This window comes from Poecile atricapillus, chromosome 9 (assembly GCF_030490865.1).
Source record: "Poecile atricapillus isolate bPoeAtr1 chromosome 9, bPoeAtr1.hap1, whole genome shotgun sequence".
NCBI classification, from domain to species: domain Eukaryota; kingdom Metazoa; phylum Chordata; class Aves; order Passeriformes; family Paridae; genus Poecile; species Poecile atricapillus.
The window spans coordinates 19481020-19501707 of record NC_081257.1 but is presented as its reverse complement, the minus strand read 5'-3'; the positions used below and the strand labels follow the sequence as shown (position 1 = coordinate 19501707).

The following is a 20688-nucleotide window of genomic DNA, read 5'->3' as shown; positions in this document are numbered from 1 at the left end:
GAGGATGAGGCTGAGATGAACCGTCAGCCAAGAAGAGCTGATAGTACAAATGATGTTTGTGACAGGGACAGGCCAGTCAAGACACAGGCACTGGCATTGCCTGGATGGGAGGAGGGATGTGCCAAGGGAAATGCTTCCCCAGTAGCACTCAGGCTGCTTCAAAGGGCTGGTGCCTTGCATGGACCTCAAGGTGCATATTGTACCAGCTCTACTGCCCTTTTCCATCTTGGAGGACTTTCCCATAACCAGGATGTGAGGCTTGGGAGATGTCACCAATGGAGGGTGGCTGCACTCTCACCAAAACCCCCCGTGATGGTCAGCCAGGGCTTAGACCTGGCCAAAGGCAGTGCAGGGCCAGTGGTCTTTGGCCCTTTTGGGATAGATGGGAGATGTTATGGATACAGAGACCATTCTGATTCTTGCCAGAGGCCGGGTTTCACCTGCACATCTCACAGGTACCACTCGTGTCCCTTCATCCTGCCCTGGCGATTCCAGCGCGGGGTGAAGCCCTGAGCGGTGCAGGGTCCCGGGAATCCTCTGGAACGTGTCTGTCTTCTGCCTGCCTCAGTGGGGGAAACACCAGCTGCACTGAAATGTCAGAAGGGTTTGCACAGCTGACAGGTTGCTGAAAATGGAGCATCGCCATAAATTCTCTTTATCCAGCCAAGTGCAGCTTAATATAGACTGAGCTGCACGGGCTGTCTCCCGCACTGAGCCCGGGAGCTGCCACAGCTCATGACCAAAACATGAACTTGTCGATTTAACCGGATCAGCTACTGCTAGTGAGGGGGGAAAAAAAGAAAATCCTTTGAAATTTATCTTTCTCTTTAGGTTTAAAACGTATTAGAGGAAGGAGGGAAGAATGAACATGTCTGAACTGGGCCAAAACTCCGACGAAGATGTGTGTCCTGAGGACATTGATGAAGATGAAATCCTGGCTAACCTGTCCCCTGAGGAGCTAAAGGAGCTGCAGAGTGAGATGGAAGTCATGGCCCCAGACCCTCAAGTCCCGACTGGGATGATACAGAGGGATCAGACAGAGAAACCCCCCACGGGGAGCTTCGACCACAGGTCCCTGGTTGACTACCTGTACTGGCAGAAGGCATCCAGACGCATGCTAGAGGATGAGAGAGTTCCTGTCACCCTCTTGCCCTCTGAGGTAACGTGCAACAAATCACAAATATTTATTATGCATCAGCAGTGGGATCTGTTTTATAGCTTTAATACCTTAACCTGCCTCTGCTTCTGTCCCTTACGTAAGGTAGAGTACAAACAAATTTAGACTAATCCTAAAAGCCTCATCAGTGATAGAATCCAGCTTGGACTGATGTCAGGGTCAGTAATTTTTTAATTGCTTTTCCCAAATATTTACTTAAGCTTTTTAATAGAAAAAAAATCCTAATTCTGATTTGAGTAAAGCAAATCACTGAGAAACTGTCACAAGATCAGTTTTGGAGGATGTAACTAATTTGTTTGTGTTTGCATATGGAGGAACATCATGTTGCTTTTCCATGGAACATTATATTAATCATAGAAATTAAATTATTAATTCACAGAAATTAATTACATACTGGAGGAAAATCCTAAACCACTGTATTGTAGCAGGGTGAAACATTTGCTAACAACCAAGCATGCAAACTCTGTGAACCAGTTCAACCCTACTCAATGCAGTGCTTAAATTTATTTGACTATCCCCATGACTTTGAAATAAAGTTAAGGTCATACTTAGATATCTTTCAGGATGAGGACTACACTTAAAAATAGGTTAATAGAATTGAAACTTGGCCAGATGCAACACATCCATACTTGAATGTGAAGCTCACTAGAAATAAATTTGAGGTAACCAATTTATTTTATTTTTGTTTTAAATATTGGTGGTTTGCTAATACACACCAGTGTGGCACATCCCAGACTTCCCAGGGCAGGCTTCATGGGCTACCTTTTTGAGAACGGGAAATCTGTGCGGATTTTTCTCCTCCTGCAACACTCTTATGCTCAAAGAAACAAGTTTTAAAACACTTCTGAGGTTAAATCTGAGATCTGGGTGTGGAACTGGTCAAGCAGTGCCCATACCAAACCCATTCACCACCACAGCAAAGGGGAGCCACAGCCCCAAGGGCAGAAGTGACTGGGACCATTTTGTCTGAGTTTGGGTGTAGCACAAGCCATGCCACTGTTCTGCCTGAAGTAGTGTAAATCTCAGGGAAATAGCTTTTTATTAGTGCTTTTTATTAGTGCTTTTTATTAGTGCTAGAGATTTTATTAGTGCTTCATTAGAATTTCTCTGTGATGGCGGAACCTTTTGCAAAAAGATGCTCGACAAAGAAAAATCTCAGCTAGGAATGTCTCTGGAATTGGTAGACATTTGCAACTAATTTATTTGGATTGTAGAGGCCTCACTGCCCTGCACCTGCTTTGTGCAGGGGATGGTTTCGTATTTCTGGGCTCCAAACTGAGCTAATATTTTATCTTCAGTGAGGTGCTGAATTAGGTGTGATGCTCTGGGACTGCCAGAGCAGGCAGCCTTGCTGTCCCTTGTGCTGGATGATTCCACAGTGGTCACAATTTGCCCTCTTCACTCCTCTTTGGGCTGAGCAAACCATCAGGGGTTCACACTGATGTCCTGTGCTTTGTGGCATACAAGAAAACTTCCTCTCTTGTCAAAGAAATTATAAAGATTACACTAAATCCAGAAAGAGACTTTGGATCAGAGGCTTTTTAACCCCCAGAAGGGTTCAAAGACCATCTTAACATATCATTAAATATGCTCAGGATTTAATTGTCAGGACTTGATTTAGGAGGCAAAGATGAGAAACTGGTTTGCAGCCACTTTAGGAACAAATCGTTCCTGTGTTCCCAAGTAAGCTGGTACAGCCTGAACTAACAGCAATGACAATTTTAAGGATTATTCTCTATTGTATGGGAATAGAGGGATCTAAATCCAGCTGCTGCCTGTTTATTTGAGCAGAAAGTTATTTTAACAAAGATGTTTTGCAATTGTTTCAGCTGTGAGGTTTTGTCTTCCTCAGAAAAGTGCTGCGGAGGAGATGGAAGGAGAGGCCAGAAGCAGTGGCGAGGTGGCTGGTGGGAGGATGCCAGGAGCAGAGGGAAAAGAGAGACATTACCAAAATGAGCACGTGTCCGAGTCAAGAACACAGCCTGGGGAGACAAAGAAAGATGGAAGTGATAAGGAGAGATTGGTGGAGGAGGATGAGAAAGAAGAAGTAGAGGAGGAAGAGGAAGATGATGAAGAGGAGGAAGAAGAAGAAGAAGAAGAAGAGGAAAATGAGACCGAATTGGAAACAAAAGAGAATTACACCAATGAGAACAGTCACAGCAACCAGATAAGTCAGAAGCCAGTTGCAGAACCTGGAGAAATCAAAGAAAAGCCTAAGGAAAATGAAAAGAAAATATCAAAATTGAACATCCCCCAGAAGTTAGCGCTGGATACCAGCTTCATGAAGCTAAGTGCCAGGCCTTCAGGAAATCAAACCAATTTAGAAGACAGTTTGGAGAAAGTCCGAAAAAACAACCCAGACATGAAGGAGCTCAACCTAAACAACATAGAAAACGTCCCCAAGGAAATGCTGATAGATTTTGTCAACGCCATGAAGAAGAATAAGAACATAAAAACGTTCAGCTTGGCCAATGTGGGGGCCGATGACAACGTGGCGTTCGCGCTGGCCAACATGCTGAGGGAGAACAGGAGCATCACCACCCTGAACATTGATTCCAACTTCATCTCTGGCAAGGGCATCGTCGCCATCATGCGCTGCCTGCAGTACAACGAGACGCTGACGGAGCTCCGCTTCCACAACCAGAGGGGCCTGCTGGGCCACCAGGCAGAGATGGAGATCGCCAGGCTGCTGAAAGCCAACACCACCCTCCTGAAAATGGGCTATCACTTCGAGCTGCCAGGGCCCAGGATGGTGGTGACCAACCTGCTCAGCAGGAACCTGGATAAGCAGAGGCAAAAGAGGCAGGAGGGGCAAAGGCAGCAGCAAATGAAAGAGCAGAAAGAGTTGATAGCGATGCTGGAAAATGGACTTGGGTTGCCTCCTGGGATGTGGGAAATGCTGGGGGGACCGCTGCCCCAGCTGAGGATGCAGGAGCCCCCTCAAGCCCCCAAACCCCCAGTCCCTGCAGCTGTGTCACTGAGCAAAAGGCAGGAGAACACGAGGCCGCCAGCACCCGAGCAGCCGTGCAGAGAGAAACCCGTCAGCTTCAAAGTGGTCAAGCTGAAGAAGACTCAGCGCAAACCCCCCGTGCCAGAGTACGTGGAGCCCGCTGAGAAAACCAACCTCAAAGACGTCATCAAAACACTTAAACCAATTCCCAGGAGAAGACCCCCTCCCCTGGTGGAAATAACCCCGAGAGATCAGCTCCTCAACGACATCCGCCAGAGCAACGTCGCTTATCTCAAGCCGGTGAGTGCAGAGTGGTGGCGCTGAGGGCAGGGAATGGCAGTCACTTATAACCTTTTAATCTCTTTTTCTCTCTTGATTCTGCTGTATTTCTTCTCACATGTGGATTTCTCAGTCCCCTCTGGGCTGAGCTCCTTTGGAATACTCCCTCATGGGGAGTTCCATTTATTTCAGTTCTCCAGGTTAGGAAGAAAACTCCAAAGCTCGTTAGGATCTTGTTTCTCATGTTTATTAGGATGTTATCACAAAACTTGGCAGGTCTCTCTAGACTTTCTGCACAAGTTTAATTCACTTCAACCCGGAACATTTTGGCTCTGATGGCACAAAATGGCCCTGAACTGTGCAGCTTTTTTATCTTTATACTTATTCTTATCCAATTAACAATAGACACATATATTATTTTTCTTAATGACCCAATGACCCAACACCCATGTGCTGCACTGCAGCATTTTCTATCCAATCACCTACTACTACCCAAAAACCTCTAGAAGAAGAAAATGAAGAAGAAAGAAGGAAAAGAGACAACACCCTAAATCCTCCATCTTGTCTTCTGCTGTCTAAACTAGTTTAAACTCTTTTTCACCCAGTGACTTAAGAAAACTCTCTAATCTACACACTTACACTTTTAGCTTTTCTATCTAACTTTAACAGTTGTTTTCATGTATCACCACGAAAACATGCCCATAATTTTCATGCTATATGAAATTCAGTGTTCTCTTGGATCTCAGAGTAGGCATCAGAGACAAGGGCACACACTCTGTGTCTCAGACTCCATCAGTCACCTGCTGTGCTCTGAGCTCCGGTTGGAAATGCTGGGCATTGGCAGAGCTGGGAAATGTGCCTGCACGTGGCATTGTCACCCTTTTGTGAGGGTGTGCAGGTGGTTGTTTTCCAGCTGCACTGAGGTTTGGTTTGTGCAGGAAACTCACCACAAGCACCAAAGCTGCAGCCTTGTCCATCCCTGTCTGCATCCACAAGGTAAAAGAAAGGAAATTCACTCAGGAGGTGAACAAACCCACAGAAACTCAACCTTACTGCACTTGTAATGGTGTGTTACTTACAACAGGCACCTGCTATTATAAGGTGGTTGTTTCAGGAGTATAAGGTATAATTTTTCACATTAGTCCCCCATGAGCCCCATGTTTCTCTCTTCAATAGCTGTGTTTTTCCTTAGCTCTCATTTTGCATAAGGGAGCACTTGGTACACACTGAAATCCAGCCTGGATTCATGATCTGCAGCCCTGCTCCTACCTGCCTCACCTAGGAACAAGGAGTGTATTTTAGTGATCCTTTGCTGCTCATTCTCTCATTTGTCCTTATGTAGATCCATTGTAAAATTCTAGTGCTAACAGGAAAAAAGAAATTAGATCCACCAGCAGTGAAGATGGAACAAGGTACTGGTACTGTAGGGGATTTTATATTTGTTTTGCCACTGAAAATTGGCTCTCTGGTCAGCTCAAGTGAGCTCAACATCACCCTGACTTTGAGAATGCCATTCCAAAACCAAAAACTGCCTCTTGGGTATGCTGTCATTTTTTTGGGTACTAAATTCATGGGCTGCTTCTCAAAATGCTGGCCACCAGATTTAACCTCTTGCTCTTCTGACCTGTTATATTGCCTTGCATTGATTCAGGAAATCCTAAAAGCTGGTTGATGTATTTGTAGCTTGATGCCTGTTTGTGCTGCCAAGGCCCCAGGACAGAAAATCCCTTGTAATTAAAAAATAGTTAAGTAGTATTTTGTAACTACTTTCTCTTTCAATATTGACATTTTAATATAGTGGGCCTAATTTTGCTTTCATTTATACCTACAAGGAAATAATTACTCTTTCACTAAATCCAAACAGGGTAGTTTGTCCTGATATTTTGGCAGGTGCAGGTTCTGCAGTGACCTCAGATCCTGGTCCAGGATTACCCTGGACATTCTGTCCCCTAGGCAAGTTTTGGGGTTCTGAGTTTCTTTGGCCAGTCCAACTTGGCTGCAGCCAAGGCCTCTCCTCAGGGCATTTCTGGCCTTTCTAGGCCACTCTAGGGTTTGCATTTTGGTTCCACATCCCAGACCTGCTTGTGGAAAGCTCGCAAATTGTGCTGGTGACAGGAGGTTGGTCCTTCATTTCTGTGGGACCTGCTGCCTTCCCAGCTGTCAGGAAGGTGGAGGACAATGGCACTTGCTCTCTGCCAGGCACAGCCCTTGTTTTGCACAGCAATGGCTGAGAAACCTGGGTGCTGCCACATGCCAGGGGTGATACTGAGCCCCCACCATCCCCCCCAAAATGACCAGGAGGATTTTATCCATGAGAGCTGTGGGGTTAAAGGTAGAGGGATCATGGTGCATCCTAAATATGCCAGGTAACAATTGCTATCACAGCTCATGGAAAGATGAAATGATAGACACGTGTATTGGGGGCTTGGGGTGGTTTGTTTTGATGGATTGTTTGGGATCTTTTGGGTTGGTTCTTTTTTAGCCTCTTGGATTTGGGGCATTAGGGTGTTATTCCCCCCATCCTCCAGGATCTTGGTAGCTCATTTTTGCCTGAAGTCCCTCAGTCTCATTTCTTAAAGGGAGTTTTACTGCTTGAGCTGAGCTGGGTGTTTGTTCTCTCTGTGGTGGGACTCAATGCCTTCGTATTGATTTCCTGAACCTTAAGCATTGCAAACATCAAGTGGGGCATTCCAAATAAAAGAGAGCTCCCAACCAGAGCTCCTTGGAGTTCTCAGCTGTTGTATTTTTAGTTTCTGAGGGTTTGTATTAGGCTAAACTGGCCTGGTAAATTGACTGAGAAATTTCCTCCTCCTAATATTTCATGTCCTTGTCCAGGTGCCGCTGCCAAAGCAGCTGGAGTGAGAGACCAGACTGACCTGAAGAAAACAACTTGGAATAAGGACTATTCAAATTTTGCTTACAACTGTTTCAGCAGATGTTTTCTGCAGAACCCAGGTGGTGTATTCAACTCTTTGGGAACAAAGCTTGTGATACACACTTGTAGAAGTGTGGTGAAAACGGCTGGCATGGGAAAAGTCAGTGCTAAGCGTTTCCATCAGGTATCAAACAATCCCACTGCCATCTGTCTGCCAAGAGGATTTGAGGCTTCAGTTTGTTGTGGGAGTATTTTCTCAGAGGCATCAATAACCTTGTCTTTCTAGTTTGTCAGCAAACTATTTTGCTTCCACGTTGTCCTTCTGCTGCCAGATTCTGCAGGAACACGCTGTGCTTTTATCTTCTCTTTCTTTTCACACATGTGCTACTTTATTACTCTCTTGTCCATGAGAAATGTATTCGGTTTCCATGTATACAGCTTCATTTTTTAGGCTAAGGAAACAGAAATGAAATAAAGCTCTCTCTGTAAGATGTGTGCAGCACTTCCATTGCTAACACAGCGCTCACAGACAGAACGACTGCTCTGGTACAACGAACACTGCCTCTATTTCAGAACAATGTCTAGTGGGTATTGTACCTGATCAGCATTTAGATGATCCCATGCTCTGCTTTGAGAACTGTGATTTTCATTCCCTGTGATTCACCTGTCTTGCTGCAATCCTTAATTGCAGCCACCTTGGAGAGCACTGAAATGCCATTTTAGGTCTCTCTCTCCACGCTGTTTTTGTGGCAGGAGGATGAGCCTCACCTCTTTTCCAGGGGTTTAAGAAACTCCTAATTCCTCCTAGTATGATCTGTGAATAGCATGTCACACCCTGGCAGGGCTGGATTTGAAGGGGTAAAACCTGTATATACACAACTTAGTTTTTCCTGAATATTTTTGTGAATTGTTTTTTCTCCTCCCTCTTTACAATCTCTGCCCCTCTTCTGCTGTCTTTCTTGTAAAGCAGCTACAGGTAAGTCACACTCCTGTGAAATACATCCACAAGAGACCAATTGTTTTAGGGGCTTTTTTCTTTGTTTTTTAAAGCTATAAGGCACAGAGAATATGTGAAAAAAAATGTTCTTTATTGTATAGAGAACAAAAGCTTTCTCTGTGCTAAATGCACCTTCCTGTGGCTGCTTGATCCAAAGTCTCAGCTTTGTAGCTCCTGGCAGGATTTCCTTCAGGTGAGTTAATCTCTGAGTGGTTAACTCTTAGCAACTTTCCCCTGGCAGCTAAATCCCAGTCCCACCCTGCTCCCCCTTCCCATGTTTAATAGTCTTGTATTATCAGCAATGTCCAGAACCTCTTGAATCCAAGGTAGTCTCTACTATCACTTGTTAATTTTCATTTGTTCTTGTCCTTTTGGTACCTAACTCCTGGTCTCTTTCCAATCTCCACCTTCCAAACTTGTAAAGCTCCTTCTCAGCTTTGTTTCAGTTTGTAAATGTAATGCCCCAAACTTGGGAAAAACTTGGTTTTTGTATTGCTCAAGAGAGAGCAAGTAGCTTTAAAGTATCACATAACAGGGAAACGACATAAAAAATGAAAATAATTTTCATTGCAGCCTTCTCTTTTTGTAAAAGAGTAGGAAAGGAAGAAGCTTGGTACTTCCAACCAAGCCCTTGCACAGAGCACAGCAGCAAGTGACAAATGCACCAAGTAACTCCCCAGGAAAGCTCTTGCTGTTCTCCAGACTGGCTTCAAGGCCAGGCTGGTACAGCTCAGACTAGAGCAGTTGGGACAGGGAAGCACAAAGGAATATATAATATAGTTCTTTACAGTCTCCAGTTGAAGCTGCTGGGCACCAATTATTGCTACACCCAGAAGCTGCCAAACACGAATTTCCAGGGTGGATCGAGCATGACCTGTGCAACTCTGCTCTGATCCATGTTCTCCCACCGAGCAGCCTCTCAGTGATCGCAGGAGGAGGGAGGCAGACACAAAGATCACACCATCAGTTTGACTGCAGCAGAGCTGACACTAGTACTGCTCAAGGCACAGCTCTCAGTAATCCTAGAAGCAGAAATCCCTCTCAGGTAATTAACAGAAATGTGAAATCCCAGTTAAGTAGAGTTGAGTTATATAAGAGACCAAACCTGCATGAAGAAATACCATAAGTATTCCACTGTAGAGCAGCTGTTTTAAGGACTGCAAGAGCCAGGCTGGGACATTTCAGCTCAGAGGTCTCTCTGGCCTCAACAAAGCTGATACAGAGCAGTCAGAGCCAGCAGCTTAATCCCCAGCACGAGCCTCAGGGTGACAGATCTCCCACCACCCCAACCACAGACACAGGCACAAGCTCATGTTTCCAACCATTAGAATTTATTTTTCTTCATAACTGCAGTTTTTAAAATGCTACTGTAATGATGAAGTCATAGGCTACTATGTTCTTTAGGTGTGGAAACAGTTTTCAAAAAACAAAGACCATGCGCTACAAGTGAGGAACAGGCCATTGACTCTTCAGCTGGAATATACAGACATTTTTGATAAATACTGATCACCTTAACACTTAAATGGAATGACATGTTCAGAGTTCTACACAGTTCACTATGAAAACAGCATGGCAAGTTACATAAAAGCTTCAACTTCAAGAATCCTTGCTTTTTTGTTAAATTAATTACTTGGTTAGAAAAGAGAAATGCAAGAGTATTTGAAATGGAGTCCCACCTGGACAACTTTCCCCCCCTGTTGTTGGTAAGCTCCTGTTATCAAGATGATTCTGTCAGAGCTGGCAGTTAAGTTGTGTATATATAAAAGAATCCCCCGCACTGCTTTCAACATCAGGAGTTTTAACAGGCAAATATCTTCATGAATTTGGAATGGGTTTTCAAAAATTGTATCTTGACATTTATTGCTTTTACTTGTAAACCTGAAATGCAGTTTATTCCTTTGAGGAGTGTTGGAAATACAGAGTCAACAGATGCATGTTTGACCTGTATCTTTGCATTCTGGGTGAGAAGAAAGAAAAAGATGACCCACGCTCAAGAACACATTTACACCTCCATCTACAAACAGCCTGTGCAGACTAAAGCAGGTAAGTCCTAAAGTAGCAGTATTTAAAAACATCAGTGGGGTAGAAACCCAGCTCATCCAAACTGTCTCTTTTTCTCCCATGCTTGGCCAGAGTTTAGCTGGTACACAAGGAAGTTTGGCTCTCCTACAAAGGGGAGCACTTCTATGGATGAGGATTTTGGAGAGCCTGCAGGTAAATGTTACTGGGACTGGCAGGCAGTGCCATGTATACTCTTCATGCTTACAGCTATTTAGACTGTTTCAGGGCTGCTAAAAGAGGGCTGAGAGGTGAGGACAGGAACCCAGACTGGGTACAAGCACTGCAGTTTTACCACGTGCCAGTTAAGCTGGTAACACGCTCTCTGTAACACAGAGCACCTGAGGGAGGGATTTGGAGGATGCAAGGGATACCTGCTTGTGATACATTCCAGCTCATCTGAGCATCACCAGGCTGAAAGGTGCTACTCAGCATAACCTGGCTAAACTGCAATATTTTAGAACTGAGATGAAAGGGATGTTGCTTTAACAGACCAATTTGTTACAAGACAGTTTGAGAGACTGCATTCCTTAGGTTTCCACCTCTTCCTCCTCCACCCCCAGAAGAAGAGACAAGCAGACATGGTTAAGTAAATATGTATTTGTGTAAACACCAGAACATCTTGCTATACAATAGAAAAAAAGTTGCTGTTCTTAGAGGAGCCCTGAAGACCTTGGAATACCTGTATCCTGCAACTATTAACCTGTACCACATGCATTTCCTGTTTTGTACATAAACTGAAAGCAAGCTTGAACAATAGTAAATAGCAACTACACTCCTGCAACAGGCAGAAATGCCACGTTGCAGCTGCTTACTCCTTCACTTTAGATATGTAGTCAGCCAGTTTGTTGATACTATCCTCCTGCTGTTCTAGAGCATCCAGTATGAAGCCCATGGGGGTCTTCTTCAAGCCTATCCCCTCCATCTTGTTCTGCAGCTTGTTCTGTATGTTCCGGAGCCTCAGGGAAGCATGGACAAACATCACTGCATGACAGAAACACACTCATTAATTGCTCATGCCCAAGGAATGCATAGTTCTTGCAGCACTTAAGATGCTTCCCAGCACTGTGACATCACTGGAAGATGATGATGTATCAATGACTGCTTAAGTAACCACAGGTACCCATTTAATAATAACATTAAAGATGGCTTATGCTCCTTTGTGTCCCCTCCCCCAGTTCTGTTTTGGGACCATTTAAACTCAGATAGCAAAGTTAACAGCTGACTTAGACTCTACAGACTTGTTTGAGAAAGCTCAAGTCACACACCTCTGCCCTCCAGAGAAGAGAACAAATACTTACAGAGGAGAGGAAGTGTGATCCCAAACATGAACACCATGACATCTCCCAGGTAGGAGATCAAGAAGTAGCTAGACAGCATGATGGCCACGACAAACGTGGTTGGGTACTGTTTCTTCATCTTGCGGAGTATATCCTTGTTGTGTGACATCCACACAAACCCCAGGAAAACCAGCACCACCACAGTGCCACCAATGAGCATGTTCAGGGGACTCAGAAACCTGGAGAAGAGGAACAACAACAAAAAAGAGTTCAGTTTCAGGAACCTTCATTACTTTTGTCCATATAGGAGCAGCCAGCTCAGTGGTAATGTTACTAGGGGGATTAGGCACTGAAAGGCAGTTGCTGCTGTCAAGACCTTCACCAAGGTCATCCTAAATAAAGGAAAAAGTACAACTGAAGAAGAAACCCTTAGCACGAATTTGGATAATCTTTATCTTCTCTTTCTGAGTTTAGCTCAGGATGATGTGTTTCTGCAGCACATCATCACAGAAGCACTTCCCACCAGGGCCCCTCCTTCCTCTGCAATCAACTCATTTGATATCACACCCAGAGTCAGCATACCCAGACAGCACATAGAGACAACACTGACTGATCTTTTCCCTTCACATAGCCAAAACCAGGCTCAGGCTAGGCCTTGAGATGAGCTAGCTCTTCATGCCATCTTATCTAGGTTTGCAAAAAGGGAAAGGTAGAACACTGAGTAAAGGAAGTTACTTCACTACTTCTCATTTCTCAAAAAACCTCATTGGTTTATATAAGAATTGTATGAACCTGCAAAAAGAGCTCACCTCTGTTAGCACAAGAGATGGAAGCCCAGTCCCAAGTAAGCATGCCTGAGAAGGAACTGGAGTATGTGATAAAGGCCTTACAGCCTTACAGGAAGAAGAGCCAGGACTGGCAAGAGAGTCACTGCTGAGGTTTGTGTTCTGTTATTGTTATCAGAGTTTCCAAGCAAACCAAGCCATCGAGTGGATCAGCTTTGGACTATAAACAGCAAGTCCCTTTTTTGGACAAAAGCAAGAACGTCACCTGTTCAAACTGCTTTCCCAAGTATTTAGAGCTTGTTCAGAATCAAATGTTCAGCACTGAGCTTGTTCCTGTACTCACCCAGAGCCCAGGCTCTGTGGTATTTCACTTAAATAGTATTAAGTTATGTGAATTCATGTGCATTCTGATTTTCTGGCTTTTACATGCACTGATCTGATTACACAGCAGCTGAGGCCTCTGGGCTATTACAACTATGGCAGCAGCATGACACCGCCCAATAGAGCCAGACATGCTCAAGGTTTACTCTTGCAGACTTTGCAGCTCATCCACTTCCCACTGCCAAGGAGGATGTTATGGTTTGTGGTCTGTGCTTCATATCCGGCCCAGGCAGAAGAAATCTGCTGCTGGACCGGTCCTGCCAACACTCTACCTGCAGTGCTAGGGAGCATTTCCCTGAAGCAGGAAGAATCCCCAAGAATTATTTCAGAGCAAGGACTGGCTCTTGATCCTTCAAGTCAGGAAATCCTGTGCCAACAGGAGATGGGACAACTGGACAGAAAAAGATTAAAATTCAGAGTTGTTCCCCACCTGCTTCTGCTACTCATGCTGAAAAGCCAATCGGGCTTTTTGGAAAGTGGTGACAGGCCAGACTTGCTTGTTGCATTTGAGTCACTCCCTGTAGCCAGCCAGATTATATTTAGCTCTGAACTGTCAATCTAAAGTTTCCAGGCTGGAAAAAGTGAACAGCATTGCTCTGGAAAGAAATCAGTTTCATCTGTGCTCCTTTGCAGCAGGAGGAGGGTGGCTCATGACGGGACCACACTGGTGCCTGGGTTATATATGTACTACTGGACATATGAGATTCTTAAAGTAGGATTCACCTCTACACCTCAGCTGTCTTGGAGCAGAAATGGCCAAACCTACACAACTCACAGCAATTTTGGTTTGGTTTTTTTTTTTTGTTGCTAAAAATCCACGGACAACATAATCCTGGAAGCAACAAAGATCTAGGCAGAGCTCCACATTACACTTTGCATCTGCCTGGAAAATACTCTCAAAGCCTTATCATCCCTACTACTCTTATTACAACTTCAGAAACTTGTGGTGAAGAACCATCCTTCCATATTTATAAGGAAGAGGCAAAGACTTCTCTGCTCTACATTTCTTTCTGTTATTACACAGGTTCTGTATAACTGACTGGCTGTAAGGGATATGAAGAGGGGTGAGGGGAGAATGCATTCAGAAGATCCCTCTTTTCTGAGGAAAGGGATTTGAATCACATGTTTTCTGAAGTGGGCTGCATTCCAACGTGTACAAGGCAACAGTGAGCAGAAGTATCAAGTGAAGGCATTCAGAGCCACAGGAACACAGATGGGGATTGCAGTTGCCACTGAAAACCAGTATTCACATTATCAGCCATGTGTCCACAGGCTTCACTACTGGTGATTACACTGCTGCATAGGGTGTCATATGCCAAAGCCACCTTACTGCTTGACTCGCCCGCAGCATAATTTACAGCACTAAGATTATCCTAGAAATTCATACATAGAAAATTCTTCTACAACAATGGCAGTTTTCAGGAAGACAGAACTCCATTATCCAGTTTCACTCAGATCTGTTGGCACACTGCTCTCAATAACACAATAGCTAAAATCTAAAAAGGAAAAAACAGGGATATGTAATTTTAGAACAACAGAGACTGGGGAAAAAGAGAGCTGTGTAACAGCTCTAGAAGTCACCTTAATGTTGAACCATCAATACTGATATTGGCGTTATTTATACAGAGGTCTGAACACAATGGGACCAATTTGTGCTCAGGCAGGGAGGCTGGATGTCTTTCAGAGATGCAGAGAAAAGGTAAGTGACCAGCCATTAAGTATGTTATAAGATACTTTCTAAATATAATTCCCTTTAGCAGGGATTTATGAGACCTCAAATAACTAAAAATGTAATGCACAGCATTGCAAGGTTACAGTGACTTGAGTTTATACTGCTCAGAGGACTTAGGGGAAAAGAAACTCTTTTAGGGTTGGACATAAAACCCACTAACTTCTCTGATCCTGAAAGCAGTGAGTGTGGCAGGACTAACAGCATTTGGGGTGCCAACAGCCCACAGCACCCCAGCTGGATCATCTCCTTTGTTTTCTGTGGTGACAAGGTACAACCCTGGAGGGATGCTGTGATCTCCAGTATGGCTGGGACAGGGTGACAGGAAAAGCCATCACCCAGATTCAGTTTCCTGCTGCCCTGCAGATATCAGGCTTCCTTCAGCATCCACCTAGATACAAAGTAGAGACAGGGAAAACAAATACATGAAAATAAACATCATGGATGGCTGCAGGGACACAGGCATTGTCCTGTGTCAAGTAGGACCACAGGACACTTTGTATTGGTAGAAGCAGCCTCAGGAGAGCAGGGATGCTGGGGGTGCAATTGTGTGGGAAGAAGTACTGGCAGCTACCCCTGGCCAACAGAAACAGATGAAGATGAAATACTTTCTTTTTTTAAACTAGATTCATATTTCTAGGCTCTGCCCTACATGCATCACAAAACAGGTCAGAATTCTCACAAAGGAGCAGGAAAACACAAAAAGCTCTGTTTTCAGTGAGCTATCACATCACCTCTTCTTGTCAGGTTGTTTCATACCTGCACACTTGTGCACAGCCTTACAGCAGGAGAGGGGGAGGACACACAGCTGTAGCATATGGAAAAAAGAGCTTGGCAAGCTCCTTTGTGTAAGGCAAGTAGCCTCCGGCAGCACAAGCCCAGAAATAGGATAGGCCACATAAAAAGCAAAAGCGAGATAGCTCCATCCTCATATCATCTCCATTTTAGATGGCTGTCTTGGGGTGATTATTCAGCAGTTGCTGTCACATCTGTTTCTTTTGCATGTGACCAGGCAAGTCCGAACAAAGGCGCTGAGTAGGAGACTGGCAGTCATTGAGAATGTTTTTTTTATTTAGAGCAGCCCAGACAGGCTGAAATAAGCATGAAAATTCCTTCTCAAAGGCCTTTTGCTCCACCACAGCCCAAGGACTGGGCAGGTTAGAGCACTAAAATGTGCCCATTTGTATTAATTTAAATAACTTGAAAGACCAAGTTCCGCCTCCTCTCTCCCCATACTTTGAGCTTCACTGAGGTTATACAGCTGTAACTACAGGTAGCAGATAAAACTGTAAATAGCACATTGTCTCAAGGGACAGCCCTCAGCATTCATGGATTTAGCAATGCTTCTGTACCTACTGTTGCTCACTTGCATGGTTTTGAGAACAGGAGACAGATTCCCGCCTGCAGAACTGTCAGACCTTTACGAAGTTATGCACCAAGATTATTATGCAACATGTTTTAAAATTATGTGTTTTGCTCGCTCAATCTTTCATCAAGCATGAGAGAAACTAAATATTTTGCTGCCCTGGAGCCTTTGTTTCAGCAAAGGGAATCACTACAAGTGCATCAGCTAAGGTAGTGGTCTGGAGAAGAAACAAGGAAAAGAAATATGAGACAGTTGTTGATTGCTGGGGTTGTATAGATGGACAGTAGATGCTTTGAAGAAGTGGCAAAGGAAAGAGGCATAAAACCTCAGGCTGCAAGGAGAACATTATTCCAAGACAGAATGAGCACTCTGATGCAGCATTCTGAAATTCAGCACGCTTTTTTAAAACTGTCAGATTTAGAAGCTAATTTTTAGCAAGTACATGGCAACAAAAGCCTAGATGAAATTACATTAATTTAAAGTAGTTAAGTTTGAACTGCATGATAGAGAGGCCTTGTTGGAGTAGGTGGAAGAACAGACAAATTTCACTTATTAACCAAATTGACTGTTTGAGGGAAGTTGCAAGATGTGGGAGGCACTGAAGGCCCTGATTTTAATAAAAATTCAAAGAGGACTCACAATGACAGGGCCCTGGCTCAGGGTAAGAACAGGGAGTCCAGTTCCTCTGTAACTGGGAGAAAGGGTAGAGTTTTGTCAAGATCTTGGTTTTTATCAGCAATCTCCTGCAACAGAGTTGTAGGGGGTGGAAAAAGAAAAAGCAGACAGGTCCAGAATCCTTCTGCCTGTATTTGTGGAATGCCATTAATTCAGGAGTTTTAGTTTCTTGTTTATTGATTTATTATTTTCTACCCAGTCCTGTAGGCTGAAAGTAAAATCTGTGTTACTGTAAAGCACAGAACTTCCTTTACAGGTAACAGTAGCTATGGGAAAAGGCAAATGGAAGGAGAAAGGCAGAGACACGATGCAGTAAAGATCATTAGAATTCCACTATGCTCATGGTAAGGTTATTCCATACTTTGTGGAGAGAAGGTAAAAGGCTGGAGAGGTCAGCTTTGTTGTAGAAGGGGCAGTAAACTAAAGCTGTGGCACAAAGCACTGTATTTCCAGTAAGAAGAAAGCTCCAGGCTACAATTTCTGTGTCAGCCCAGCACAACCACAGTACTACAACAGCTGAAAATACTATCTTTGCATTTCAAGTCTGTCTATATAATTAGATGGTTTATGAGCAGGTAGAGTTGGTCATAGGCTAAGTTTAGTTTTGATCACAGGAAGACCACTCCATTAGTGGTTCCAATAATCCTGCCCTTAGGCCTGGACAGAGCCCTGGAGTTCCTAAAAAGTCATGATTCATCATTTATCAGAGGTTCCTGCCCATTACAGAATGAAGTGAAAGACAACTTAGTCATCAATTTAAATTTATCAGGAGAACTTTCTTTACCTTTCTTCCAAAGCCATAGTCTGGCCAAATGAAAAATATTTTTATTAAAAGAAATGGATATTTTTTCCCTGTTGAGATATTGTCCCATTTCCCTTAGGATTCTTTATCTGATTTTACTTCTGCTTTAGAAGAATCAGGTTCATCATATACCAAACACTCTCAAACATGCAATAAAAAAAAAAATAAAGATCCCACTTCACGTCTTGTTCAACACAGAGGGTTATCACTGCAACATATCCCCACCAAAAGACAAAAGAACAAGGCCTATGCCACTATACTGAACCTGAAACCATCATATGCACCAGGAAGAAAAGGCAGGATTCTGAGCCAGTCTTTCCACAGAGCACTGGTCAAATTCCCCTGTGAGCCAGAGAACCTTTATTACCTTGGATGCTGGGTCAACAGCTTCAGAAGCCCTAATAGGATGCAGAATGCTTACCAACTCCCCCCCAAAAAATTATTTAGGAGAATCATTTTAAGCCTCTGCAACATAAGAGATAAGATGCACTTCAGCCAAAGCCATCCTGGCCTGGTGGCTGGGCAGTTCTCCAATTTAAGTATTTGTGTGTTGCTTGTCGAGAAGAGTGGAGTATTTCAGTTTCCATATTAAAAGCTTAATCATAATTTCTGCTGCATGTCTTGCTTAAGAGCTTTCTGACCAAAGATCCTAGAGCAGTACCTGAAATAGAGTCACACAGCCTATGATTCAGAAGGTGACTATAAGGTTATTTCCTGATTCCCTTCAGGAATGTTGGGTGTGACACAACACTGTATCAGTGGATGGTCCTACCTCGAAGGTCTGAATCTTGCCCATCAAAATGAAATGAAGGCATACCTTACTTATTTTATAGCCAAGATTTTTGGTATGAGCTAGTTCAGAAATAAGAATGGCTTGCCCTGACCATTACTTTGGAACAGTAACAGAGAGCAGAATTTATCTATGCTTTTTTTTTTTTAAATTTAAAGCTGAGCGTGTCTCAGCCTGAGCAGCCCGGCTGGGCGGGTTCAGGAGGAAGCACAGATCGCTGCGCAGGATGCGGCTCCGTGCTCCGGGAGCAGCGACATCCCGCAGCCCCAGCATCGCTGCCTTCTGCCCGGCGCGGTGTCCGCAGCCTCCGCCTCGGGCACAGGGCTGCAGGAGCAGCCCGTGGAAAAGGGAGATAACGAACCGGAGTCCTCAGAGCGGTCACACCCCACCAGTACATCACAAACCTGACTGCCACCGAGTCCCCCCGCCAAGGGAGGCTGCAGACCAGGCCCCTACGTTTTTAAAGACCAAAGGCATAAGGAAGGGCAGGAAGGGGAACGAGAAGGAAAAGAGGGGAAAAGGAGCAAGGAGGAAGGGAAAAGGCAGCTCCCCCGCCTCTGTACTCTCACATCCCGCCCGGGCCCTTTCCCGTGGCTCCGGGCCGGGTCGCAGAGCCCCCGCCCGGGGACCGGCCCCGGCCCCGGCCCCGGCCCCGGCCCCGGCCCCGCACCGCGAGGCCGCGCACTGACCCCACGATGGAGACGAGCGCGGCGGCCACCATCAGGTAGTTGGTCTGGTAATAGAGCAGGTTGCTGACCACGCGGTTGTTCCATTTCGAGATGTCCTTGAGGTCGGGCAGGGCGAAGCGGTCCGAGCCGGGGAAGAAATCGTCCCAGGCCCGCAGCGGGGCCACCTGCACCTCCATGGCCGCCGCCGCCGCCGCGCAGGCTCGGGAGCGCCGGGCACCGCCCCGGGGCGGCTCCGGCACCGACAGCGGTACCGACAGCGACACCGGCACCGACACCGGCACCGCTTCGGGCCCGCTCCGGCACCGACAGCGGTACCGACAGCGACACCGACACCGGCACCGACACCGGCACCGACACCGGCACCGCTCCGGGCCCGCCGCTCCGCCCCGCTGAACCCACGAGAGAACGAGCAGCAGCGGCAGCGCAAGCGACGGGCGTGTGTCACCGCCCAGGGCTGGCAGCTGACAGGGGCTGCTGTCAATAATCGCTGTACATTCATTGTTCCTTCAGCAAGTGGTGATGCACGTTGAGCATTCACGTGGGGAAGCCACTTGGCATCATCTGTGAAGCAAGGGATGAGTGGGGAGGGCACCACGAGAAGTGTCAGCCCCAGACAAGGAGGCATTGCGGGGTGTCCCATGGCAGGGGGGCTCTGTTAGTGGGCTTCAAGCTGAATTTTCTGTCTTGAGGCTGAATTTTCTCACCTTTTGCAAAGTGACTGATGTCATCTAATAATTTCTACAACAGAATTTGCCTAATGAGAAAAAAGAACTTTGGGTTTCAGGCATTGCGTAAGATTACATCATCTAAATAAATATGCATTAGGAGGGCGGAGAAGATGTAGTATATAGGCGGGTTCATGTAAATTTTACTATATAATAGATGGAACTTTTTACCCTCTGGAGTGCTTGATTTGTTGAAACTTCCGCCTGTACAGATTAAACAATGTCTCCTTTCTAAACTAGTCTCTGTGTTTAGAGAGCTCCTAAAATGGACAAGAGGGTGACTGTGCCTTTGGAGGGAAAGGTTGGTGCCAGCAGCTGTGGTGACCCCAGCAGTCAATGTTGGAGCACTTGTGTTTTCACACTTCAGCCGCCATGGCTCGAGCAGGGGCTGTCTGCATCACCCCGGGTTTGCTGCGCTCCTGCACCAAGCATCAAAATCCTTCTCAAAATGTAAGCAGACTGCCACTTGCTTCTCACAGCTCCATCCATGAAGGATTTACATCCCTAAAGTTTGGGACCCCAAGACTTGAGTGCAGCCCAAGTTCTGCTCATCTGCTTCCTGGGCTGCACTGGTTCTGGTTTATGTGTGCACCCTGTCCAGGCCCTGCCCAGGGAGTGCAGATAAGTCAAAAGCCATTGCAGCAGGCGGTGACCCCCAGCCTGATCACATTTAGGTTCCAGCCTTCCTGAAGGCTTTAGGGCACTATGATCTCCACAGGCTTTGTCCCTGAGCGTGCCCTCCATGGCTCCCAGGAAGTTCTGAGTCCAGAGGAGAACACCAAGATGAATCAAGGGATGGAGCAGCTCTGCTGTGAGGAAAGGCTGAGAGAATTGGGATGGTTCAGCCTGCAGAAGAGGAGGCTCTGGAGTGACCCAATTGTGGCCAAAGGGAGGCTGCAAGAAAGATGGAGAGAGACTATTTACTAGGGCCCGGAGTGATAGGACAAAGGGGAATGGCTTCGAACTGATGGACAGAAGGTTTAGATTAAATATTAGGAAGAAATGCCTCCCTGTGAGGATGGTGTGGCCCTGGCACAGGCTGTCCAGAGAAACTGCCCAGATGACTGTCTCATCCCTGGAAGTGTCCAAGGCCAGGTTGAACGGGGCCTGGAGCAACCTGGGGTAATGGA

General features: G+C 45.5%; 2 protein-coding genes across 2 annotated transcripts; one reads left to right on the top strand and one right to left on the bottom strand.

The window, feature by feature from the left end:
• Nucleotides 1-686: 686 nt before the first annotated feature.
• On the top strand, nt 687-7772 carry LMOD3 (leiomodin 3). Its single transcript, XM_058845329.1, has 3 exons — nt 687-1159; nt 3030-4427; nt 7242-7772. The coding sequence occupies exons 1-3, from the start codon at nt 863-865 to the stop codon at nt 7266-7268; spliced, it is 1722 nt and encodes a 573-aa protein (XP_058701312.1). The 5' UTR covers nt 687-862; the 3' UTR covers nt 7269-7772.
• Nucleotides 7773-9592: 1820 nt separating this feature from the next.
• On the bottom strand, nt 9593-19199 carry ARL6IP5 (ADP ribosylation factor like GTPase 6 interacting protein 5). The gene is made up of 3 exons (XM_058845023.1): nt 18834-19199; nt 11638-11855; nt 9593-11320 (listed from the first exon to the last, which is right to left on the bottom strand). The coding sequence occupies exons 1-3, from the start codon at nt 19007-19009 to the stop codon at nt 11148-11150; spliced, it is 567 nt and encodes a 188-aa protein (XP_058701006.1). The 5' UTR covers nt 19010-19199; the 3' UTR covers nt 9593-11147.
• Nucleotides 19200-20688: the final 1489 nt, after the last annotated feature.